The 25,024-nt window shown below is 60.1% G+C and overlaps 4 protein-coding genes across 9 annotated transcripts; 2 read left to right on the top strand and 2 right to left on the bottom strand.

Moving 5' to 3' along the window:
- The first annotated feature begins 15 nt into the window (after positions 1–15).
- On the top strand, positions 16–3,060 carry TIGD5 (tigger transposable element derived 5). The gene has a single exon (XM_063327670.1). It carries the CDS (start codon positions 143–145, stop codon positions 1,919–1,921), a length of 1,779 nt encoding a protein of 592 aa, XP_063183740.1. The 5' UTR covers positions 16–142; the 3' UTR covers positions 1,922–3,060.
- A 3,571-nt stretch (positions 3,061–6,631) lies between these two features.
- Positions 6,632–10,233, bottom strand: PYCR3 (pyrroline-5-carboxylate reductase 3). The gene is made up of 6 exons (XM_063327671.1): positions 10,121–10,233; positions 8,635–8,699; positions 8,183–8,362; positions 7,570–7,782; positions 7,351–7,443; positions 6,632–7,011 (listed from the first exon to the last, which is right to left on the bottom strand). Exons 1-6 carry the CDS (start codon positions 10,200–10,202, stop codon positions 6,829–6,831), a joined length of 816 nt encoding a protein of 271 aa, XP_063183741.1. The 5' UTR covers positions 10,203–10,233; the 3' UTR covers positions 6,632–6,828.
- Positions 10,234–10,958: 725 nt separating this feature from the next.
- LOC134512300 (protein brambleberry-like) lies at positions 10,959–15,060 on the top strand. The gene is made up of 10 exons (XM_063327672.1): positions 10,959–11,210; positions 11,527–11,655; positions 12,555–12,675; positions 12,757–12,864; positions 12,971–13,393; positions 13,502–13,601; positions 13,884–13,945; positions 14,187–14,296; positions 14,659–14,741; positions 14,877–15,060. The coding sequence occupies exons 1-10, from the start codon at positions 10,983–10,985 to the stop codon at positions 14,986–14,988; spliced, it is 1,476 nt and encodes a 491-aa protein (XP_063183742.1). The 5' UTR covers positions 10,959–10,982; the 3' UTR covers positions 14,989–15,060.
- A 195-nt stretch (positions 15,061–15,255) lies between these two features.
- GFUS (GDP-L-fucose synthase) lies at positions 15,256–21,892 on the bottom strand. 6 transcript variants are annotated; one of them, XM_063327674.1, is made up of 11 exons: positions 19,205–19,423; positions 18,889–19,050; positions 18,677–18,791; positions 18,340–18,468; positions 18,189–18,262; positions 17,837–17,970; positions 17,624–17,688; positions 17,349–17,487; positions 17,169–17,248; positions 16,887–16,986; positions 15,256–15,763 (listed from the first exon to the last, which is right to left on the bottom strand). In XM_063327674.1, exons 2-11 carry the CDS (start codon positions 19,038–19,040, stop codon positions 15,708–15,710), a joined length of 1,044 nt encoding a protein of 347 aa, XP_063183744.1. In that variant the 5' UTR covers positions 19,041–19,050; positions 19,205–19,423; the 3' UTR covers positions 15,256–15,707. The 6 variants fall into 6 exon arrangements, 5 of the variants coding, with proteins under 5 accessions (XP_063183744.1, XP_063183746.1, XP_063183747.1 ...); XM_063327673.1 differs by lacking the exon at positions 19,205–19,423 and adding an exon at positions 21,394–21,892 and having other exon boundaries at positions 15,315–15,763; XM_063327675.1 differs by lacking the exon at positions 19,205–19,423 and adding an exon at positions 21,394–21,892 and having other exon boundaries at positions 15,333–15,763; positions 17,349–17,415.
- Between the last annotated feature and the right edge of the window lie 3,132 nt (positions 21,893–25,024).

Consider the following 25,024-nt stretch of genomic DNA (forward strand, 5'->3'; position numbering starts at 1 on the left):
CGGCCGGCTCGGGGCCGGAGCGGAGACAAAGGCGCCGCGCCACCCTCCCCCCGCCCCTTTTTCCCGCTTTCCCCCGGTTATAACGCGCCCCGCCCCCTCCCATCCCGGTACCGCGCCGGCCCATGGCTACCGGGGTTGCTCTATGCCCGGAGGGGAGCCGGAGGCGGGTGGGGGTCCGGCCGGTATGGCGGGTGGGCGTCGTGGGGGTGGTAAAGCGGGCGGGGGGGTGTCGGTGAAGATGGCGCTGCGGCGGGCCTACTCCATCAAGGACAAGCTGCAGGCCATCGAGAGGGTGAAGAAAGGCGAGCGGCAGGCCTCGGTGTGCCGGGCTTTCGGGGTGCCGGGGGGAACGCTGAGGGGTTGGCTGAAGGACGAGGCCAAGCTGCGGTGGTTCCTGGAGCAGCTGGGGGGCGAGGTGGGGACCCAACGCAAGAAGATGCGCTTGGCCAACGAGGAGGAGATCGACCGCGCCGTCTACGCCTGGTTCCTCGCCCTCCGACAGCATGGCGTCCCCCTCTCCGGACCCCTCATCCAAGCCCAGGCCGAGGCCTTCGCCCGGCAGATCTACGGCCCTGAATGTACCTTCAAGGCCAGCCACGGCTGGTTCTGGCGCTGGCAGAAGCGGCATGGCATCTCCAGCCAGCGCATCTACGGCGAGGGCGGTCTCTCCGCCGAACCCGAGCGGGCTCCCGCCACCTGCCCCGACACCTTGCCGATGCCGGCCACCGATGCCAGTGGCTACGGCGACGAGCAGATCTACAACGCCAATGTCACCGGGCTCTACTGGAAGCTGCTGCCGGGACAGACCGGTGAGGCAACGACAGCACGGCGGCGACCGGCTCCCCGAGAACGGGTCACCGTGCTGCTGGCTGCTAACTTGACCGGCTCCCACAAGCTCAAGCCGTTGGTGGTGGGGGGCCTTCGCGATCCCCCCAGCCTCCGCCATCACAACCAGGACAAATTCCCCGCTTGCTACCGCTACAGCCCTGAAGCCAGGTTGGGGCCGGCGCTTCTCCGGGCTTGGTTCTTTGAGGACTTCGTGCCGGGTGTGAAACGCTACCTGCGGCGGAGCTGCCTGCAGCAGAAGGCTGTGTTGCTGCTCAGCTCCCCACCGTCCTCCTCCGGGACGGGCCCCGAGGAGTCCCCACCGCTGCAGACCCCTGACGGCTCCATCCGTGCCCTCTTCCTCTCCAAGGGCCCTGCCGGGAGCGGCTCGGCCGGAGGAGGTGGCCGAATCCCGGCCCCGTTGGAGCAGGGGGTGGTGTCCACCTTCAAGCAGCTCTACAAGCGCGAATTGCTGCGCTTGGCTGTCTCCTGCGTGGCTGGCGGCGCTGGTGGCCCCATGGACTTTGTGCGGTCCTTCCTCCTCAAGGACATGTTGTACCTGGCCGGTCTCTCTTGGGACCTCATCCCCCCTGGCTCCATCGAGAAATGTTGGCTGCTGGGCTTGCGCGCCGCCTTCGAGCCCCAGCCCGGGGAGGAAGAGCACGGAGACCCCCAGCGCGGGGAGGAAGGCGGCGGGGACAGCAAAGTCTTTAGTGACCTGACCCACCTGGCCGCCTTGGCTTACAAACGCTTGGCTCCCGAGGAGGTGGCCGACTGGTTGCACTTGGATGATACAGCCCCGGGGACGGAGGAGGACAATGGGGAAGAGGATGCTGAGGAGGAAGGCTCTGGGGGCTGTGGGGCAGAGGAGGAGGAGGAGGAGGCAGCTGCCAGAGATGAGGATGGCAGAAAGGGTGGAGAAGGAGGGGATGGCTTGCTGCCCACGGCTCGGGAAGCCATCAAAGGTCTGGAGACGGCGTTGCGCTGGCTGGAGGGTCAGGACCCCCGGCAAGTGGGGCCGCTGAAGCTGGTGCAGCTCCGCTCCCTCATCAGCATGGCCCAGCGGTTGCACCACGGCGGCAGCCCCCATTCCTAGGGCAGGGCCAAGAGCAGACCTCTTGGCTACCAACCGCCCCGCTTGGGCTCGGGGGGGACACAGGGCTGGGGACACCCCGGTTGTCCCAGAGGGCTGGCGGTGGAGGTGCCAGTTCCCCTCACCCCTCCGTCACGGGGCTCAGGAGGCCCCTGGGTTCCCACGGCTACAAGGGGGTTACAATTTAGGGCTAATGGGATTTTTTTGGAGCAACAGCCCCTCCGTACGTTGCGTATTCGAGGGTTGTTCCTCACCTAAGTATATTTAGGAGGTGCTATTTTTTTTAAATCCCATGAGACTGAGCGGGGGTGGCCCCCTGGTCACCGGCACCAGTAGAAGGGGATGGATGTTCCCCCCACCCTGCCCAGTCCCCCCAATGCTGTGGGGAGAAGAGGTGAAGGAGGGACCTGCTTGGCATCACTGCGAGGAGCCGGGATGATGGGGGAGTTACACTAGGTAATTCCTCACTTCTCGGAGCGGGGCTGGACAGGGATCACTCCCGGGGGGGGCATAAGGCAAACGTTCTGCCCTGGAAGAGGCTGGTGACACCCTTCCCGCTGCCAAAACAGAGTCCTGTTAAACTGGGGAGATTTGGGACTGGTTTAAGACAACTTTCTTCATGCACTGGATTGGTGGCATCCAAGAAGCTGTCGGCTCCCCCAGAGAGGGTCACCTCCATCATTCCCATGACAGCCCCGTGCCCGGGAACACCCAGACCACGGAGACCTGCTGAAACAGGTACCATCATCCGAGCATCCTCACAAAGCCGAAGGCTGCGGGGATGGGGTTTGAGGTGTCCGTCCCCACCCCGGAGTTTGCGGGGTGGCTGGGGGCTGGAGGACATGTCTTGCAGTGACGTTTGCTGGCGTGACACGCGTGGCGAGTTGAGACGGGAGCGGGGAGGGCTCCCAGCACTGCCTCGAAATGCTGGAGGCATCAGATGTGAATTTAGCAGCTCTTGTCCTGATTTTTAATAAAATTTTAGCCTGCTTAGCCAAATTATTGAAAGGAGAGAAAAAAAAAAACAACCCAACTCATCAGTGCTGCCCTGTCAACAGGCAGCTTGGGTGTTTTTACTTGTCGCGTCTTTGTCTCATAACTTCAGAGTTTATGGAAATTAAATGGATTTTTATTCCCGCTTTGGGGTTGTCTTCTGTAAATGGTCAGGCGGAGCCATCCCAGCGGGGTTGGGGGTGGCACAATGGGGACCTCCGTGTGGTCGTGTCCTCTTGGGGGTGGCCTTCTCCATCGTGTTCCCCACCTCTCCGCAGCCCATTTAATGCTGCAAAGCCAGGCAGGCGCCCGAGCTGCTGCAGCTGCTCCCCAAATTGAGTTTTTTACTTGCTGATAAATGAGTCTGCTAGGGAACTTGGGGAGCAGCAAGAAAAAAACCAAACAAAACCACACAAAAAGTCAACATTGAGGTTTGTCCTTTCAGATCATGAAACTCCACTGCAGAACCAATGTCAAGAAAAGCTTGAGATTAGGGGAGAAAGGCACTTTTTTCCCTCCCCACAAACCCAGCCAACCTCAATTTCTGCTGTTCGGCTGCTGCCAGGTTTACAGCCAGCATCCTGCGTGATGCCTCACCCGTTTCAGGCTTCTCCCTTAGCTGTTACCCACTCAACGGGATGTAATCATGAAATTCACATTTCTGTTTGCAATCTTTTGCACCAAAGAAACCCTACAAAAACATTTTGGAGCTTAGGCTGTGGCTCACTTCAAGTAGTAGTTTGTGAATTAAAGGAGTTTTTGGTTGTTTGAGAAAAATGTTGCCGAGCTCCGCAGAAGGTACCGGGCTGGAGGTCTTTGCTTCTCGTGTAGGTCAGCTTGGGTGCACTTGTGGCACTGTTTGGTCTGGTTTGGGGACATGAGAACATCAAGTCATTGAATGGTTTGGGTTGGAAGGGAACTTCAAAGATTATCTAGTTCCAACCCCCCTGCCCCGGGCAGGGACACCTCCCACCAGACCAGGTGGCTCCAAGCCCCGTCCAACCTGGCCTTGAATCCCTCCAGGGATGGGGCAGCCACAGCTTCTCGGGGCAACCTGGGCCAGGGGCTCACCACCCTCAAAGCAAAGAATTTCCTCCTCAGATCTCATCTAAATCTCCCGTCTTCCAGTGTAAAACCCTTCCCCCTCGTCCCGTGGCTCCCCTCCCTGCTCCAGAGTCCCTCCCCAGCTTTCCTGGAGCCCCTTGAGGGCCTGGAAGGGGCTGGAAGGTCTCCGTGGAGCCTTCTCTTCTGCAGGCTGAACCCCCCCAGCTCTCTCAGCCTGTCCTCCCAGCAGAGGGGCTCCAGCCCTCCCAGCATCTCCAGGGCATTCTCTGGCCCTGTTCCAACAGCTTCGCGTCTTTCTTGTATTGTTGACCTCCAAGCTGGACACAGTACTCCAGGTGGGGTCTCACCAGAGCAGAAGAGAGGGGCAGAATCCCCCCCCTCGCCCTGCTGGCCATGCTTCTTTTGATGCAGTCCAGAATATGTTTGGCTTTCTGGGCTGCCAGTGCACATTGACGGCTCATGTCCCATTTTTCAACCACCAGTACCTCCAAGTCCTCCGCAGGGCCACTTTCCATCCATCCATGCATCCATCCCCCAGACTATATTGATGCTGGGGATTACCCCCACCTAGGTGCAGGACCTTGCACTTGGCCTTGTTGAACTTCATGAGGTTCGCGTAGGCCCACTCCTCCAGCCTGTCCAGGTCCTTCTGGATGGTATCCCGTCCTTCAAGCAACTCAACCACACCACTCAGCTTGGTATCACCTGCAAACTTGCTGAGGGTTCACTCAATCCCACTGTCTACATCACTGATGAAGCTATTTAATAGTATTGGTCCCAGTACAGACCACTGAGGGACGCCATTCATTACTGGTTTCCACTTGGACATCGAGCCATTGGCTGTAACTCTTTGGAGACAGCCATCTGGCCGATACCTGATCCATCTAACAGTCCATGTCTCTCTGATTTAGTGGCAGGAATGTTGACTGGGACCATATCAAAGGTCTTACAGGAGTCTAGGTAGATGACATCCGGAGCTCTTCCCTTGTCCACCAATGCAGTCACTTTGTCATAGAAGGCCACTACCTTCGTCAGGCACAACTTGCCCTTGGTGAAGCCATGTTGCCCTGCCCTCTATATGTTTCAATGTGTCTTCCAGGAGGACCTGCTCCATCATCTTACCACGCGGGATGAGATGCCTTTCTTGAAGGCAGGAGTAAGCAGTGAGGTAGTAGCAATAACTTGCAGTGACCGCTGGCTTTTTTAATAAAATTAATGGAATTTAAGCCATTTTTCTTAAAACTAGCACTTAGCAAAATGATGATGGTCATCAGCATCCTGGCTTTAGGGTTGAACATGCCACTTCTCTGAAAGACAGCCTGAAAAGCCAAAGCTGAAAAGCCTTTAGGAGGACATGTGGAGATGGGGAATGGGCAGGGGCTGGGGTCAGCCGTGTCATGAGTAGTAGGGCTGGATTTGGCCAAGGCTTTTTGGCCATATATGTCAAAGAATGGTGTGGAGGACACAGAAGACATGGAGAAGAACGAAATTAGACGGTGGCAGCATTTCATATTTCAGAGAAATTGGCGGAATCACCTTGGAGGGGACAACCTGGGGACATGTAGGGACAGGAGAGGGATAAAAGCAGGCAGAAGGAGGACAAAGGAGCTACCAGGTGGCTTGGAAACGTTGAGGACCACTACTTCCTTGCACCATGTAGGTGCTGTGTGCCCCTTCCCTGGCTACACAACGAAGCGTAGAGATGGGCAGGAAAGACGGGCAGGCTCGAGCTGCATCTCCAGCTTTTGTGCAGCTTTGCTAATTAATTAGGTGCCTTGAGAAGGTGCCCGGGGAGGTCATGCCTTGGCATGACCTGGCAGTGCCGTAGGGGCTGTGGCATCTGTCTTGGCTTGGTGACGGCATCCCTGAGGACAGGGTCAAAGCCGTAGGAGCTGGAGGAGCAGCATCCAGCTGTTTCACCAGCGATGTTTTGCCTGGAAAAGAAGCCTTTCATCTTCAAAGCAGCTCGCAAATTATCACTAATTGCATCCGTGCAGGTGCCGAGAGGCAAACGAAGCTTAATTAGTGTGTGCAAAAGGCTCAGATCCTCTCCAGATAGACGAGCTTGGAGTTTCTCCTCCCTTGATGTGCAGCACCCCAGGGCTGAGAGCGGGTCTGGGCTTCCATCCTGCTGCCTCGCTGCCGGAGCAAGACACATCTGCAGGACCGTGGGGCGATGCCGGTGCCTGGCCAGGCTGGGAGATGGAGGTTTTTCAGCTGGTTGACTTCTCACCCGTGGTTCTGGGATGTGGACAGCAGTTCTATGCTGGTACACGTATCTCCAGAGCTGAGCAGAGGAGCAGGCATCGGTGGCCACGTGTAACCCAAGCACCAAGTTGGGAAATCAAAGCCTTTTCTCCCCACTTCTCAAGGTCCTTTGGCATCCTCACGGCACCTCCGATGGTCCTCGCCACCTGTGACCGCCCTTCCCAGCCCCAGCAGGCTTGATTTAGGATCAGCCCATCCCCAAAACCCTGTCCCCATCCCTGTCCCCAGCGTCATACGTCCCAGCAACGCACTGGTGAGCATAGAGCCAGCGTGGCATCAGCTCCATCCCTGCTGGCCCAGGGACCCATGGCTGTCAGCTCCCCATGGAGGTGACCCCGTGCTGGGTGCAGTAGTCCCCCAGGACTGAAGGGACCAGAAAGAGCCAAACCTGCCATTGTGCTGCCCACATTTATTCGGTCCCAGCTCTGCAGAGGTAGCACGTGGCGTGGACACGGGTCCACACCATCTCCCACCCCCAGCCAGGGTCTCCCAGGGGTGTCAGGGTCCCTGAAGGGCTTTGGTCTGGTCCCCATCACCCCTCCTGCCCCACGGGGGATGGAGGGGGCTGTTCCCCAGCCAGGCTGCTAGTCCTCGGCCACATCGCATGCCCGGTTGGTGGCCGCCTCCACGGCGTTCATGACGGTGGCTCGCAAAGCACCCTTCTCCAGCTGGTGCAGCGCGTGGATGGTGGTGCCCCCGGGCGTGCAGACGTCTCCTCGCAGCTTCGCCGGGTGCTCCCCCGTCTCCAGCATCATCTTCGCTGCACCCTACGGGGAACCCGGGGTGAGTCAAGATTGAAGGCGACCTCCCAAACCTCCCCTCTCTTTGCAGCATCCTCCCATCGCCCACACCCCCTGGTAGGGGACAAGGCGCCGAAGCATCCGTCCCACCACCATGCCCTTCGCTATCTCCTGGTGGCCTCATCTTTGGTTTCAAGAGGGGAAGCTGAGGCAGGAGGCCATTCGACACGTCCTCCCTCGCTCTGCCACCCTGCTGAGTGCCGCAGAGCCCAACAGCAGTGACAGGGTGCCTAAGCTGGATGGGAATTGGGGGGCAGGAGGGACAGGAGCGATGCTGGGTATCCCCGAGCGATGATGCCAACTCACCAGCAGCGTCTGCGCCGCGATCCTGCTGGCCAAGCCGCCCGGCATGCCCATCTTCACCGCTCCCTCTGCCAAAGCTTCGGCAAACAGGTAGACCTGGGGGAGAAGAACATCGGGGATGAGCGTGGTGAAAGGGCAGACCCCAAACCCCAACCCCTTGCAGGTGGGATTTCTGCTGGCGTCCCGTGTCCCACCGGTGAACGGGTGCCCGTGGGTGCTTACGTAGGCCACCCCGCTGCCGCTGAGGCCGGTGTGGATGTTGATGTAGGATTCGGGGACCTCCTCGCAGAGCCCACAGGAGGACAGCAGGCTCTTCAGCAGGGTGGCTTCCCCATCACCGGCACCGCTGCCCCGGGCGAAGACCATTGCCCCTGCCTGCACCACGCACGGCAGGTTGGGCATGAGCCGCAGCACCTTGGTCCCGGCAGGGAGAAGCTGGGGAGACATAGGGATGGGAGAAGGGTGCCAGCTCCAGGGAGTACCCAAGGGTGACCTGAGACACCGGTGGGTATCGCCCATTGGGGCTGGCAGAGAAGCGTGGTCCATGGGGAAGGACCTGGGGATGCAACCCAGGTGGAGACAGAGCCACAGCGGCGTGTCCTTCTCCATGGGCCTGGGTGCAAATGGGAGGAGAAGGAGAAGGAGAAGGAGAAGGAGAAGGAGAAGGAGAAGGAGAAGGAGAAGGAGAAGGAGAAGGAGAAGGAGAAGGAGAAGGAGAAGGAGAAGGAGAAGGAGAAGGAGAAGGAGAAGGAGAAGGAGAAGGAGAAGGAGAAGGAGAAGGAGAAGGAGAAGGAGAAGGAGAAGGAGAAGGAGAAGGAGAAGGAAGGAGCCTCACCCGCTGCAATGTCTGGAGGGTGACACCGGCCGCCAGCGAGACAACGATGTGGTGGGGTCCCACGGCAGGACGGATCTCCTGCAGGACGCCTGGCAGGATGTGGGGTTTGGTGGCCAGGAAGACCAGGGTGCTCTCCTGCAGCACCTCCAGGTTGCAGTGCGTGGTCCGGCAGCCCGACTCCTGCCCACGGGCAGGGAGAGGTGTCACTGTCACCGCCCCCCCCATCCCTAGCCACCCCCAGGGGCAAGGCACATTCACGTGCGGGGGCATGGCTTGGGGACCCGCTCTGGCCACAAAGCCGCCAAGGATTTCACCCAGACTTGGGAATGATGAGCCAAAGCCCTGCGTGGGGGAAAAGGGTGCCCCAAAATCATGACGAGGAGCACCCCAACATGCCTCCCACCTCCATGGCCACCAAGCGGGGTGGCTTGTCACCCCATGTCCCCACTTACCCTCCAGGCATCCAGGTTTTTGTCCGAGGGAGCGCTGGCCAGGATGCTGCTGGCTGGCACCTTTCCTTGAGGAACATGGGGACCAGGGTGAATGGCCGGGGTGGCCCCAGGGCAGTGGGGACACCCCAGCGCAGCCCGGGCACCCCGATCTCAGCTGGGATGTAGTCCCCTCCTCCAACCTTAGCCCCATCACCCTGGGGGACATGGAGCAAAGGGGGACAGGGATGGATCCTGCCAGTCCGGCTGGCACAGGCACCCCATGGCGACAGCTGTGGGCACCCAGTAGAGCCACGGTGCAGTGACAAGGGAGGTGATCCCAAACCCAGGGACCATCTCCCGGCACATGGGCAGGGCTGTCCCCACACTGCGCTATGGGACAGGGACAACCAAGGACACCTGGGGAGGAGGGACAGGGCTGTGCCCCCACTATCTGTGGGGCAGGGACCTCGGCGAGGGGGACGGGAACAGGGCTGTCCCCATGTCCTCACCCTGCTCTATGGGGTAGGGACAGCATGGAGGGCAGGGACCCGGGGGAGGGGGACAGGACAGGGCTGTCCCAATGTCCCTGCACTGCTCTATGGGACAGGGACCCCACAGAAGGGCAGGGACTCCGGGGAGGGGACAGGACAGGACTGTCCCCATGTAATCTATGGGGCAAGGATCCAATGGAGGGCAGGGACGCTGGGGAGGGGAGCGGGATGGGGCTCTCCCGATGTCCCTGTGCCGCTCTATGGGACAGGGACATCATGGAGGGCAAGCCCCCCAAGGAGGGGGGCAGGATCAGGCTGTCCCCACGTCCCTGTGGCACTCTATAGGGCAGGGACCCCACAGAGGGGGACAGAACAGGGCCGTGCCCGTGTCCCTGCCCTGCTCTATGGCACGGGGACATCATGGAGGGCAGGGACCCCGAGGAAGGGGACAGGACGGGGCTGTCCCCATGTCCTCACACCGATCCATGGGGCAAGGACCCCACGGAAGGCAGGGATGCCAGGGAGGGGTGTGGGATGGGGTCGTCCCCATGTCCCCACATTGATGTATGGGGCAGGGACTCAGGGGAGGGCAGGAACAACGAGGAGGGGGGCAGGACAGGACTGTCCCCATGTCCTTATGCCACTCTAAGGGGCAGGGACCCCATGGAGGGGGACAGGACAGGGCTGTTCCCACGTCCCCACACTGATCTATGGGGCAAGGGCCCCATGGAGGGCGGGGACCCCGAGGAGGAGGGCAGGCCGGGGCTGTCCCCATGTCCCCACACTGATGTATGGGGCAGGGACTCAGGAGGGGGCAGGGACCCCAGGGGCGGGGGGGGGACAGGACAGAGTTGTCCCCGTGTCCCTGCACTGCCCTATGGGACAGGGACACCATGGAGGGCAGGGACCCCGAGGAAGGGGAGCAGGCCGGGGCTGTCCCCATGTCCCCATGTCCCCACGTCCCCACGCCGAACTATGGGGCAGGGCCCTCCGGACCGAACCCCCCCCGCCCCTACCTGCCCGCAGCAACCCCCGGGCCAGGCCGCCCGCCATCCGCCCGGCGCCCACGAAGCCCACCCGCAGCTCCGCCGCCTCCATCCCTTCCGGGCCACGCCCCCTTTCAGGCCACGCCCCCTTGCCTCGTCCCCCAAACCCCATTGGCCCGCCCTCTACCCGCCCCGCGGCTCCCATTGGCGGCGCCGGGCTATAAGGGGCGGGGCCTGGGAGGGGGGCGGGTTTCTGCGCTGGTGCTGGAGGCGGCGGGGGGGCGGGGGTGGGCAGCGACGCTCCGGTCCAGGCGTGGGGTAACTCTCTCCCCCGCCCCGGGGAAAGGGCTGGGGGGCACATGGGACAACACGGTCCCCAGCCCGCCCCATTGTCCCGGGGCTGTGGCCAAGGCCTCTAACACCCCTGGGTGTACTGGGGGGGGGGGTCCCCCAAATCTGTTGCTGGTCCCACCTCCTTCTCTTCCCCTGTTGGGAAGGAACGGGGGTGGGGGGCACACGGCATGGTCCCCAGCCCTTCCCACTATCCAGGGGCTGTGGCCAAGGCCTCTGATATGTGTATTGGGGGGGTGGGAGGTCCCCCAAACCTGTTCCTGGTCCCCCTTCCTTCCCTTCCCCTATGGGGGAAAGGGGGGGGGGGGCACACGACACGGTCCCCCCGTGTCTGTTGCCAAGGCCTCTGACACCCCTGGGTGTATTGGTGGGGGTGTCCCCCCTCGATGGGAGGGTGCCCCAAACCTGTTTCTGGACCCCTTCCTTCCCTTCCCCTGTGGGGGGATGGGGTGGGGGGAACACAACGTGGTCTCCGTCCCTCCCTGGGGCTACAGCCAAGGCCTCTGGTACCGCTGGGTGTATTGGCGGGGGTGTCCCCTCAATGGGGAGGTGCCCCCAAACCTGTTCTTGGTCTTGGAGGGGGGGAGGGGGCTGTTCTCGACCTCAGGGTGCTCCCTGCACCCCTTTCTCCCCGCAGGATACCCCCACCCCCACCATCATCATGGTGTCCTGGAGCTGCTGGGCTCTGCTGCTCCTCTGCGCCATTGCAAGTTTTTTTGGGTGGCTGGGACTTGGCACCCCCCTGGAGGAGGTGGAGACCCCCCCAGAGGTGAGCACACCCCCCTCAGGAGGTGGGCATCCCCCCACATGTCCCCTTCGAGGTGACCAGGGGTGACAAGTGGTTCCAGGCTCACTGGGAGATGTCATCCCCAGACTCCTGTCACCATTAGGTGTGGTGGTGGCGTTCCCCCCGAGGATGGGAAATGGGGGTTCCCCAGAGCCCCCACCCTGGAGACCCACTTTTCCAGGCATGGGGTGCTCCATGTGGGATGGTTTTTGGGGTGAACACTCACACCTTTGTCCTGAATTTCCCACCCAAAACCATGGGGAGCACCCATGGGTGCTGACGCCAGCGCTGCCACCAGGTTGTGGTGCAGCTCCGCTCGTCCTGCGCTGACCCGAGCGAGGAGGAGGTGGCCAAGCTGGGGGTGAACGTGTTTGACTGCCAGGCCAACGCCGAGGGTCGCCGGACAAACCCCAGCACCCCGGATGCGGTAAGGACACCCCAAATCCTGTTTTCCCCTATTCCACCCCAAATCTTATAGTAATCCAACGTGATTCATAGAATTGTTTCGGTTGGAAGGGACCTTAAAGAGCATCTAGTTCCAACCCACCTGCCCTGGGCAGGGACATCTTCAACTAGACCAGGTTGCTCCAAGCCCCGTCCAACCTGGCCTTGAACCCCTCCAGGGATGGGGCAGCCACAGCTTCTCGGGGCAACCTGGGCCAGGGGCTCACCAGCTTCATCGTGGAGAATTTCTTCCTTATTTTTAATCTCAATCTCCCCTCTTTTGGTTTAAAACCCTTCCCCCTCGTCCCGTGGCTCCCCTCCCTGCTCCAGAGTCCCTCCCCAGCTTTCCCGGAGCCCCTTGAGGGGCTGGAAGGGGCTGGAAGGTCTCCCCGGAGCCTTCTCTTCTCCAGGCTGAACCCCCCCAGCTCTCTCAGCCTGTCCTCCCAGCAGAGGGGCTCCAGCCCTCCCGGCATCTCCGGGGCCTCCACTGGTCATGCTCCAACAGCTCTGTGTCCTATTCCCCCCAAAAAATCCCATACTTTGTAGCCGCAGAGCCTGAGCTGCACCCAACCACCTCTGCTCAGTCTCATCCACATCTTGAGGTAAACCCATCCCTGTTTAGTCCATTTCCCCCATGGCAAATGGGGGTTTCCCCTCCTGATCCCCTTCACACCCCCAGCCTTGCTCCCTCCCAAGGCTTTTCCAAAGTCTCCTTCCCCACCACTGTGGGATGGAGATTAAACACTGGGGGCTCATTTTGGGGTGCCGAGGGGGTGCTTATGGGGGGAGAGCCAGCATCCACCTGGTACATGGTGGTGGGCATCACCATAGAGTGATGGTCTGTTGGGGCCTGTGGGGCCACCACCCCAATGTTCACCCCAGGAGGGGCAGGAGGAGCTGCAGGAGCAGCCGGGCAAGTTCTTGCAGCCAAGACTGGAGACCCTCATCACCAGCAGGGAGCACCAGGTGGCCCAGCTCATGGAGGACATTGCCCAGCGGATGGGTAAGAGCCCCCGGATGGGATGCTGCTATGTCCCTGTGTCTCACCTTGGGGACCGACCCAACCTCTTGTCCCTCCTTACAGGGAACGTGAGCAGCCATGGGGCCATGGGGCTCCAGGAAGGGCACCAGGTTGTCCTGTCCGATCTCCACCACACACAGGAAAGAGCTCGGGACATCTATTCCCAACTAGGTGAGAAGGTGGCAAACTCTGTTCCCAGCTCTTTTTATATCAGGACACCCCTGGGTGCAGCTTCCCCGGCTCATCCTGACACCGTATCCATCTCATCCATATGCAGAGCATGACCTGGCCCTTCTCCTGGCCCAGCAGTGCCGGATGGAGGAGGTGATGGAAAAACTGCGTCAGGTCAACAGGAGCCTGGGATTGATGCTGGTGGCCGTGGAGGGTGCACAGAGCCGGCTGGAGAACCAACTGGAGCACCTTCATGCCACCCTTGACCCAGCTGGTGAGCTGGGAATGGGTGCTGGAGGGCAGATGGGTGCTGGTGGGTGCCAACACTGGGCTCTTTCTCCCTGTCCTGCAGGTCAGAGCCCAAGTGCCATCTCCACCTGCATCCTTCATGGCTCCTACCTTCTGCTGCTGGTTGCACTACTGGTGCCCATGCCGCCCCGTGCCATCCTCCTCCTCCTTGCCTTCAGCATCCTTGGCGAGCTCCTCGGCATCCCAGCACTCTCCACTCTCCTGGCCCTTGCTGTGGCAGGTGAGGACAGGTGTTGGGGGGACCTGGTTGGGGACACGCTCCCCTGGGGGTGCTACGGGCGTGGGCTGGGGGTGCTCTGCCCTCTCCCACCATCTTGCTTCCCCATAGGGCAGTTGCTGGTGATGGCTGCCCGCCGTGGTGCTGGGGGACCCTGGCTGGTTCCTCTGCAGGAGGAACCCCGTCACCAGCTCACCTCCACCCCGGAAAGGTAGGAGATGGTTAGGGGATAAGAGCATGGCACCCTTGGGAGCTGTTAGGACCCATCCTGGGCACCCATCCTGGATGTCCCATCCTCCAGAGTTCCCCGGGGTGGGCTGCTGGTCTCCAGGAGGGGGCAGGAAGCACCTTGGTGGCTTGCCAGCAGCTTTTGGGCACCTCATCCCAGCTCCTCCTCTTCTGCTCAGAGGTGGGTGTGGAGAGGGGGCTGCCGTCATAATGGTGATGTAGAAGCCACCAAGGTGATGAGGCTCTGGTGGTTCTTCTCACGTAGGGAGTGCAAAATGGAGCTGTTGCAGGAGGAGATGGACAGGTTGGAGATGAGCTGCCTGCAAGGTGAGAGCTGGCCAGGCAGGGGGGACGTGGGAGAGATGACCGTGAGGTGGGAGGTGTGGTGGCTGTAGGACAGGGGTCTGAAGCCCCAGCATGTCCCCATCCTGTGCTGGGGATGTGGGTGTTACCCCAGAGTGTCCCCAAGCTATGGTAGGGCATGGGCACCACCACAGGGTGTTCCCCACCCTCCACCTGGGGACAGCAGCGCTGGGAGCATGTCACCACCACCACCATGTTCCTGCAGAGCCCTCGTGCCTGGAGCAGCCCCCAGTGATGGCAGGGGACACCCCTCGCTTAGCAGGGAGGATGTCATCCATCCCTGGCGGCTGGAGGACAAAGCTGAGCTCGTGTGGGGTAAGCCTGAGCTTAGGTAGGTGCTGGGTGGGGTGTCCCCAGGCTGGGCCAGGCCCTGCTCCTGGGGGCCAGCTGGGTCCCTCTAAAGGTCAGAGCCTCTAGGGTTGGGGTGTCCTCAGCGTGACTGCGCTTCTGGGTGCTGGACACCCTCTTGGGAAGAGGGGCTGGTCCTGCAGAGCTTGTGGGGACATTACACCCAAGGAGGACTCTTGGGCGGAAGGGATGCCCTCCAAGGATGGGTGGCCGAGGCACCCATCCTGTATGACCAACATGTCCCCACGGGACAAGGGACATGTCCTGTAGGACAGGAGGGTCACCAGGGATGGAGGATGCCCTGTCTAAACCCCTTCTTCCCCAATCAGGCAATGCTGGAGCCTGCCATGGGCACTGGGAAGCACTGGGAGCCCAAACCTTGCACCCCAAGCCAGTCTCTGGCCAGTGACATGTAAGTGCCAACCAGAACAGGACACTCCTTCTCCAGGGACACCTCAGGGCTGGTGTCACCTCAGGGGGCAGCCAGTGATCTGACAGTGTTGGGGACAGGCTTCTTGGGGTGCTGATGGGGGTCTCTCCTCCATAGGTCCTCGTTGTCCCCACGGCTCCCATGCCAGGGCCTCACCAGGGCCGGGCAGCGATGCCGGAAGAAAGCCATCCTCGGGCAGGACTTCTGCCACGTCCACACCACCGGTTGAGCCTCGAGCAGCGGCTTGCCCATGGACTCGTCCCCCCATATCTGACCCTCTACCTCCTCCCAGAGGGGTTTTAAAACTCTTTGTCGGCTCTTCCAGATGCTGGTGAAGAACGTGTTGTGGTACTCAGGACCCTCTGGGTGCTATTTGACGTGGGTAGGGGACTGTGCTGTGGGGCAGACGCTCCTCATCCCACCGGTTTTACGCTTTTTGTGTATAATTTAATAAATGCCATATTTACAGCTAGAGCCTTCCCCATTCTAGTCCCCCACCCTGCTCCATCCTGATGCTGGGACTTTGTTGGGGTCTTCGGGACCATCCCAATGTGCCAAAAGCAGCAGCAAATGCCCGGCTGCCATTCCTGCGCCAGAGGAACCCCGATTACCTTCCCTTTATTATAGCCTAATTACAGGTAATTAGCAGTGTAGCCCGTTACAGCTTTTCGCACATGGCCAAGGGGGTGGTGGTGGCTCCAGTTGGTGGCTACCAGCTGGTCTGGTGTCCCAGCACCTTTGGGGTGTCCCAACCTTCCTTTCCCCCTGCCCTGGGCGTCCCGTGCCCATTCCCAGCAACAGGCAGGAATGTGGGGGCTGCTCACTGGGCTCTGGCCCACTTTTACTTTGGAAATCTCACCGTCACTCCCCCAGCCCCGTCCTCTGCCCCAGCAAAGGACAACCCTGAGATGAAGAGGATGATGCCAGTCCCGCTGCCGCGTTGTCCCGTCACTTCCTGGCGTTGGTGTAGTTGGCACTGAACCAGGCACAGGTCTCCTTCACGGCTGGGGAGGGAGAAGATGGGATGGGTTTTGGGATTGGGAATGTGGTCTGTTTATAGAATCGTAGAATAGTTTCATGGAATGGTTTGGGTTGGAAGGGACCTTAAAGATCATCTTGTTCCAACGCCCCTGCCCTGGGCAGGGACACCTCCCACTAGACCAGGTTGCTCCAAGCCCCATCCAACCTGGTCTTAAACACCTCCAGGGATGGGGCATCCACAGCTTCTCTGGGCAACCTGGGCCAGAAGCTCACCACCCTCAGAGTGAAAAATTTCTTCCTAATATCTCATCTAAATCTACCCTCTTCCAGATGGAAGCCATGACCCCTCATCCTATCCCTACATGCCCTTGTAAAAAGTCCCTCTCCAGCTTTCTCGTAGGCACCTTTCAGATACTGGAAAGCTGCTATAAGGGGTCCCTAGAGCTTTCTCTTCTCCAGGCTGAACAACCCCAACTCTCTCAGCCTGTCCTCACAGCAGAGGGGCTCCAACCCTCTGATCATCTTTGTGGCCTCCTCCAGACCCGCTCCAACAGCTCCATGTCCTTCTTGTGTTGAGGACTCCAAAGCTGGTCACAGTACTCCAGGAGGGGTCTCACCAGAGCAGAGCAGAGGGGCAGAATCCCCTCCCTCAATGTGTTGGCCACGCTTCTTTTGATGCAGCCCAGCATACAGTTGGTCCTCTGGGCTGTGAGTGCGCATTACCAGCTCATGTTGGAGCTTCTCATCAACCAGTTTGGGTTGGAAGGGACCTTTAAAGGTCATCTAGTCCAACCTCTCCTACAATAAGCAGGGACATCTTCAACTAGATCAGGTTGCTCAGAGCCCCGTCCAACCTGACCTGGAATGTTTCCAGGGATGGGGCATCTCCCACCTCTCTGAGCAACCTGTGCCAGGGTCTCACCACCCTCAGCGTAAAACCTTTTTTCCTTAGATCTAGTCTGAATCTTCCCTCTCTTAGTTTAAGGCCATCACCCCTTGTTCTATCACCACAGGCCCTGCTAAAATGTCTGTCCCCATCTTTCTTATGAGCCCCCTTTAGGTCCTGAAAGGATGGACCACCCTGATGCCACCAAGGCTAATAGCAGTGGGTAGGACCTCTGTGTTCTGTGGAGTCCTCCATCTCACCTTGCTTGAAAGGTGTGAACTGGAAGCTGGGCAGGTAGCGCCGTAGCTTGGCGTTACTGGCCGTCTTCTTGAACTGCCCGTCCGCTTTGGTGGTGTCAAACTGGGGCGAGAGGGATTAAGGAAAACCAAAGAGGGGAAAACCAGGTCTTGCTCTGCCCCAGCATGTCCTGCGTGGGGCAGCCAGAGGGATGCTCTGGACCACAGCATCTCCCCTGGAGCCCTATGGTTGCTGGTGGAAATGCTGCAGCAGCAAGTGGCGGGCCAGCCTGCAGAGAAGGATACAACAAGCTCTCCCCTGAAGTCCATGGCCTCCACGATCGCCTCTGCTGCCTCCCTGATGGAGACTTCATCTTCTTCTCCCACTGCGGAGAAGGACATGATCAGGGTTGTTCCCCCATCCCCTTGAAAAGGGGCTGGTGGAGGAGTTGGCGGGGGGGGCGGGGAGGGGCAGCAGGGGCTTACCTGACAAAATGATGGGTTCCACCTCATCGTATTCCCGCAAGACCCAAAGGAAGAGCCGGGCCAGGTCCTGCGGAGGGGCAGATGGCTCTTGGGGGGTGGCTGCTGTCCCCCAGCCCTCCCAGTGAGAGGGAACCCAACCCTGAGGATGGCCAACGCTGCCCAGGACAACCCAGGTGGGCTCAGACCCTGCTGAGGTCCAGGCACCGGCACCCCCAGCCCCATACCCTGCCCTCCCCAAGCCGCGGGAGGCAAGTGCCCCCCAAGGCTATGCGTACCAGGGAGTAGATGAACTGTCTCCTGGGCTTGCCCGTGCCCCAGACGGTCAGAGCGGAGCCAGTCTCTACAGGAGAAAGGAGAGCATGTCCATGAGTATCAGAGCCACCTCCACCCACCCCAGCTGCAGATCAGCTCATGGAGCAGGCAGGGGGTGAAAAAAACCACCAACCAGCCCTTCCCCAAAAGATCCATAAGAATTCTGCCATGCTCACGTTTGGCCAGGTAGACCTTGTGGATGAGCCCTGGCAGGACGTGGCCATCCTCGATGTTGAAGTTGTCGTGCGGCCCGAAGACGTTGGTGGGGATGACGGCAGTGAAGCGGCAGCCGTGCTGCTCGAAGTAGCCCCTGGGTGAGAGCCAGGGAGGTGGGTTATCAACCAGCCGTGGTCACCCACCCACCCAGCACAGAGCTGTCCCCAGAGGACCCCAGCCAGCAGCATCTCCATCTGCTGAGCCCAGGTGTCTCCTCAGCTCCGTTTAATTCCTGGGGGCCCCAGAAGATTCCCCTTGCCCTGATAACCGGGGGGTGCTCGCAAGGACTCTCCTGTATCCCCCCCATCACACCTATTCTGGATGTCGATCATCCTCTTGGCGTAGGAGTAGCCAAAGTTGGAGCTATGTGGTGGCCCGTTGTGAATCTAGGGGCAAGGGAGCAGAGAGTTAAGCAGAGTGAGGACACCCCCCCAGGGTTGGGCATGGGGCTGGAGATGCTCACCATGCTCTCATCGATGGGGTACGTCGTCTTGTCGGGGAAGATGCAGGTGGAGAGGCAGGAGACCACCTTCTGCACCCCCGTCTCGTAGGCCGTGTGCAGGACATTGTCGTTGATATGAACGTTTCTCCTCTGGCGATGGAGAGGTTTCTCAGATCTGTGGGGTGGGGACCCCTCCCCCAAAACCCTGCACCCTGTGGGTAATAACTCCAGACACCAGAGGAGCTCTGGTTTGGCCCCAGGAGCAGAGCAAGCCACATCCCCATGTCACAGCTCGGGGAGGGCAGATGGTTGCAGCATCCACAGGGATCCTGATATCACCCGTTCCCCAGGTGCTCACCCAAAAATCCAGGTTGTAGCGGATGTTTTTGAAGAGGCCCCCGACCATGGCGGCCAGGTGGATGACATGGGTGGGCTTGTGCTCTTCGAACAGGGCTTTGGTCTCGGCGGCATTCCTGGGATGGGAAATTTTGGGGTTCAGCGGCATCGAGGGAGCAGATCGGGGTGGGGGGGGCGGTTCCAAGCCAAAAAACCCCCCCGTGGTCAACTCACGTCAAGTTGGCGTCTCTGGAGGACACGAAGATCCACTTCTCGTCTGGCCGCCCCTCTCCATCGGCCACCACCTTCTCGATGGCTCTCCCCACCAAGCCGCTGCCACCCGTCACCAGGATGCGCTTGGCCACAGGCCCCGTCGCCTCCGTCATGGCCAAAACCCTGCCGGGAGTTGTGGGGGTGGTGATATAAGCTGGGGGTCACCTCGGGGTGCACCCCGCAATGATCACCAAGCTCCCCCCTACCCTGCCACGGGTGCCCACAAGCATCAGCCACACGCCAGCCCCGTGGGACCATTTTTTGGGGGGGCTTTTACCCATTTCTGCCAGCAAAAGCGAAAAGGAAAGCAGAAGCGGCGTGTCTGGCAGTGACGTGGCTGGGCCAGGGCAGCAGAAACTCGTCAGCTGTAGTTGCTAATTAATGAAACTGGCCTGTGGGCTCCCCATGCGCAGGCAGCACCTGGGCTGGGGCCGGATCCTGCCACGCGGCACAGAAAAGGAGGCTCAACCTGCACCCCAGGCTGCCCTCGAGTCCCTGGGCTGCACCCCAAATTCCCCCCTGCACCCCACATCTGCACCCCACATCTTCCCCTGCACCCAGGTCTGCACCCCAGATCTCCTCCTGCACCCCAGATCCCACATCTGCACCCCAAATCTCCCCCTGCACCCTAAACCCCAGGTCTGCACCCCAGGTCTCCTCTGCACCCCAAATTCCATGTCTTCACCCAGGTCTGCACCCCACACCCCAGGTCTGCACCCCACACCTCCCCTGCACCCTGAGGCCTTGGTCTGTACCCCAAATCTCCCCCTGCATCCCAGCTCTGCACCCCCGAGCTCCTCCTGCACCCCGAGTCCCAGCTGGGCACCCTAAATTTCCCATGTCTGCACCCCAGCTCTGCACCCCAGCTCTCCTCCTGCACTGCAAAACCCACGTCTGCACCCCACATCGCCCCTGCACCCCAAATCCCATGTCCTCACCCAGGTCTGCACCCCAAACATCCCTCTGCACCCCAGGTCTGTACCCCAGATCTCCACCAGCACCCCAAACCCCGGGTCAGCCCCCACACCTCCCCTGCACCCCAAGTCCCTGGTCTGTACCCCAAATCTCCTCCTGCACCCCAGCTCTGCACCCCCGATCTCCTCCTGCACCCCGAGTCCCCAGGTCTGCACCCAGGTCTGCACCCCACTCCTGCCCTGCACCTCAAATCCCACGTCTGCACCCCAAACTCTAGGTGTGCACCCCAAATCCTGGGTCTACACCCAGGTCTGCACCCCACATCTCCCCTCCACCCCAAGTCCCAGCCGGGCACCCTGCATTTCCCACATCTGCACCCCATATCTCCTCCTGCACCCCAAATCCTAAATCTGCACCCAGGCCTGACCCCCACACCTCCCCTGCACCCCGAGTCCCAGCTGGGCACCCTAAATTTCCCACATCTGCACCCCAGCTCCGCACTCCAGATCTCCCCCTGAACCCCAAACCCCAGGTCTGCACTCATGTTTCCCCCCACCCCAAATTCCATGTCCTCACCCAGGTCTGCACCCCAAATATCCCTCTGCACCCCCAGGTCCGTACCCCAGATCTCCTCCCGCACCCTGAACCCGGGGTCTGCACCCCAAATCCCACAACCTCACCAAGGCCTGCACCCCACACCTCCCCTGCACCCCAAATCCCAGGTCTGTACCCAGGTCTGCACCCCAAACACCGGATCTGCACCCAGGTCTGCACCCCACACCTCTCCTGCACCCCAAATGTTCCCCTGCACCCCAGCTCTGCGCCCCAGATCTCCTCCTGCACCCCAAGTCCCACATCTGTGCCCCGACCTGCACCCCAGACCCCGGGTCGGCACCCCATGCCCCCCCCCGCACCCCAAATCCCACATCTGCACCCCAAATCCCATATCTGCACCCAGGTCTGCACCCCAAATCTCCCCCTACACTCCAGTTCTGCACCCCACGCCTCCTCCTGCACCCCAAATCCCATGTCTGTACCCCAGCTCTGCATCCCAAATCTCCTCTAAACCCCAGGTCTGCACCCCACGTCTCCTCCTGCGCCCCAAATCCCACGTCCCCACCCAGACCTGCACCCCAAACCCCGGGTCGGCACCCCACGCCTCCCCCGCACCCCCAAATCCCACGTCTGCACCCCAAACCTCCCCCCGCACCCCAAGCTCTGCACCCCACATCTCCTCCTGCGCCCCGAACCCCACCTCCGCACCCAGGCCTGACCCCCCCATCTGCCCCCCAGATCCCAGCTCTGCACCCCAAATCTCCCCCACACACCCCGGCCCCCCCTCCCGCCACGTCCGCCTTAGTCCACCCCGAAGCCTCTCACCGCGCCCCCCCCCTCATCCCGCCCCCCACCCCGGGCTCTCCCCTCCCCACTGTGCCCCACTTTGGGGACCCCCTCCCCACTGCGCTCCCCCCAGCCACCCCCGTTGCGGGGGCGGGGGTGGGGGCGCCCCCGCAAACGCTCCCCTATGTGGCGGGGGGGGTCCCGTCTCACCCCTCAACGGGGCTCGGCTGGGCTCGGCTCCGATCGGCTCCGTTCGTCAGGGCTCGGCTGGGCTCGGCTCCGATCGGCTCCGTTCGTCAGGGCTCGGCTGGGCTCGGCTCCGATCGGCTCGGTTCGGCCCGGCTGGGCTCGGCTGGACTCGGCTCGGCTCGGCGGGGCTCGGCTGGATTCGGCTCCGATCGGCTCGGTTCGGCTCAGCAGGGCTCGGCTGGATTCGGCTAGATTCGGCCTGGTCCGGCTCGGCTCGGCTCGGCTCGGCCCGGCCCCGCTTCCGGCCTCTCCGCCGCCATCTTGGGGGCAGCCGCTCGGCTCCTCGGGAAATGGAGTCCGCGCCCCGGGGTTTAACGGCACTGGGAGCTGCCACAGCACCGTGTGGACACCGGCACCATCGCCCGTGGTGGGGGGCCGGGGCGAGGCCGGGCGCTTGCACACCTCCACACAGCGGTGCGGGGGAAGGGGGTGCAGGTTGCCTCCCCTCCTCCCAGACAAAAAGGGCTGGTCAAAAGGGATTTTGTGGAGAAAAGGCTTCGTCATCATTAAACGCACTTAAACCCAGATTAAAAATGAGCAGGGGTTTCCAAGACATCCCCCTTCTCCCAGCTGTCTTTTCCTTCGGGACTTTCTGAGGCAAAGGCTTGTGCTGCTCTAAATTCAAACGGTGAAGAGTGGGATAAGGGAGACCCATCCAGGAATTCCTGCTTTTCCCCCCCAAAAGAGATACAGCCCCCACGTCGAAGAAGTAGTAGGACATCATGGCTTTTCCACTCCTTTTCTCCCTCCTCCTTTCTTCTGGGCGAGACCTGGAAGAGGAATGTGCCCGTTTGCTTTGGGAAAGTCTGAGGAAAAGCTGAATCCTTGGGGATCCCTTTCCTGAGGGAATGGGTCAGTTTTCTCCCCCCAGCATGACAAAAGGCGTCACCTTGTGCTTGTGTGACCAGCCGTGTCCCATGGCCCCCCTCCCAGCTGGGTGAGTCCCAGCATCTCCTCATCCCTCCCGGGGCTTTCCCATCTCCAAAATCCCTCTCCCACCAGTGACTCCAGGCCTGGTGCTATTCCCTCCCCCTCCACGATGCAGGATGCCCTGTGTTACGGTTTGGGAAACCCACAACGATTTATTGTCATTTAGACAATTATTCTATCACTCGACGACCCCTCCCCACCCGGGAAGGGGAATCGGGGAAAAACAAGGCAACCCCAGGGTTGAAATATAAACAGATTTAATAGGATAAGACTAAATAATTAACATCAATGACACTAAAGAGCCAATATTGATCCCAATACCAGTATAAAATATACAGGGATTATACTCGGCCAGTTCTACCAGTAGGAAGCTGTGCGCTCCCACAGCAAATGCCGGACACTGCGGCTTCGGGAGGAAGGGAAGGGCTCAGGGCTCCGGGCTCCAGCACCGGGGCAAGGAGTTCTCAGGATCACAGCCATCAAGGGAGAGAGAGAGAGAAACTCCTCAGCAAACTTCCTAATTTCTATTGAATGTGTCATTCGTGGTGTGAAATAATCCTGGTGGCAACTTGGGTCTCGCCGCTCCTCATCCCTGCACCTGGTGAGCTCAAAAACACCGAGACCTTGAAACTCGTACACCAGAGCTGGCGATAAAGTAAATATTTTCACAAATTCAGACACTGGAGTCTTCTAAAAGTGCGGTTTTCCCAAGCATTAGAAGAAAAATTATTTCTGTGACACTCAAACCAGGACACAAGGTTTGTCAAGAAGAAAGGTCATGTTGATGTTTCCCGCATGTCCCACTCCACCTGCACCGGCTTGAGGCAGGGGGATGAATCGCAACCACCCTACATCCAGCTGCATCCACTCTTCCAGCTCACTGCATGGTAAAATGGTACAATAGAATGGTTTGGATTCAAAAGGACCTTTCATAGGACCATCTAGTCCAACCAGGGACATCTTCATCTAGATCCGGTTGCTCAAAGCCCTGTCCAGCCTGGCCTTGAAGACTTCCAATGATGGGGCATCCATCAGATGAACTAGGGAAATGCGAAAGGCCAAGGAAGATATTCCAGGTGGTGGTGGGAGGATAAGAGCTCCCTGCTGCATCCCGCAAGCTTTGGAGAATAATTAAGGGTAACCCCTGTTTCAGCCAAGGAATCACTGGGAGACAGCGGCGCAGCCAGAGCTGCTGTGGCAGCAGCTGAATAACCACAGTGCTGGATTTAAATATGGTAATTCTGGAGGTAATTACCAAAGCAATGTTAGGGCATGAGGGAAGATCACAGGGGAGAGGTGTAAACTTGCAGTGACCGCATGGGATGGAGCAGGACTCTCTTCTTAATGAAATATCACCCAGGCTTCTGATATTATCTAGCAAGATCTTGTGAGTTCAGGATGAAAGCCTGGAGGAGAACCATTAGCTCAACAGGGCAGGTCTCCTGCGTGACACCAACCAGAGGACAGCCCAGGACCTTGCAGCAGGCAGGATAAAGCTTGGGTGGCTTGGGCAGATCCCATCGCCGTCGGAGAACCACTGCTTCATCTGACGCGTTGTTTCCATAATGAAGCTTCCTTGTGGGTGACCTCTTTCTCTCGAACTGGCTCGGTTTCGTCCTCCAGCCCCACTCCCTGCTTTGCCCTCCCCATTTCTCCCAGGAAAATGTGGAAGACGGATATGAGCTACCTGGATGCAGCCCATTCCAGCGTGGAAGCTGGCTCGTGATGATGCTGCATGGCTGCCGCCAAGCTCCAAGAGGCCAGGTGAGGCACACCACCTCTAAACTTCCCTCTTCCCCTTGGATTTCAGTTTTGTGGCTCTTTTTCATGCTTTTTGGTGGACACTACACCGGCAGTGAGCCCCTTTCCAGGTCATGTCCTACAGTACAGCCAGTATCTCCCTCCATGTGTGATTTCGGCTGGCTGAAGTCCATCTTGGCCCAAGCCGCCCAGCTCCCATCAGCTTCCATAGGGGTTCGGGATTGCTCCTCACCAAGGGGTTCAGCCCCTTGGCAATGAACAGTTGTCCCAAAGCATGAGACAGTCTTGCAGAGCCGCAGAGGGGGAAGGCTGGGATGGGAACGGGACTGATGGCCACTGCTTTTCCTAGACCCCCTTGCTCTTGCTAATGATGGGAGGTTTCTTAGCAAATCAAATATGAACCAGGAGCAGTTCGAATGCAAAATTTCTCACTTGGGGTGGGAGAGGAACGAAATGGACTTCTTGCAGACTCCTGGGATGTCTGGGATGCAGACTCCTGTTCATGGGATCAGGAGGAGCTGCTGCGCAGTAACGTCCTTGGCATTATCACTTTGCGTTTGGCCCTGCCAAGTCCAGTCCTCTCGCAGGAGGGAGACAAGGGAAAAGGCCACGCATGGCTGCGACTGCTCCACAATGGGGTTTGGGGCTGCCCTGAGAGCAGGGTCCTGGCTGGGTGGCTGAGAGTCCCATCGGGGGAGCCAGACACTGGGAGAGGTGTCCTCCAGCACATCACTCCAGCTGCGTGCCTGGCTTGGGGTCTCCTAGGGGTGAGGTGCAGAGAGTTGGGCAGGGGGCAACCAAAGGGACCTGGCCCCTTGATTCCCCAGGGTGGATGGGAGAGAGGCATGTGCTGGTCCATCCATGCCCTGGACAGAGGGCAATGAACCTCCTCCCAGTGCTT

This window comes from Chroicocephalus ridibundus, chromosome 2 (genome assembly GCF_963924245.1).
Source record: "Chroicocephalus ridibundus chromosome 2, bChrRid1.1, whole genome shotgun sequence".
NCBI lineage: Eukaryota > Metazoa > Chordata > Aves > Charadriiformes > Laridae > Chroicocephalus > Chroicocephalus ridibundus.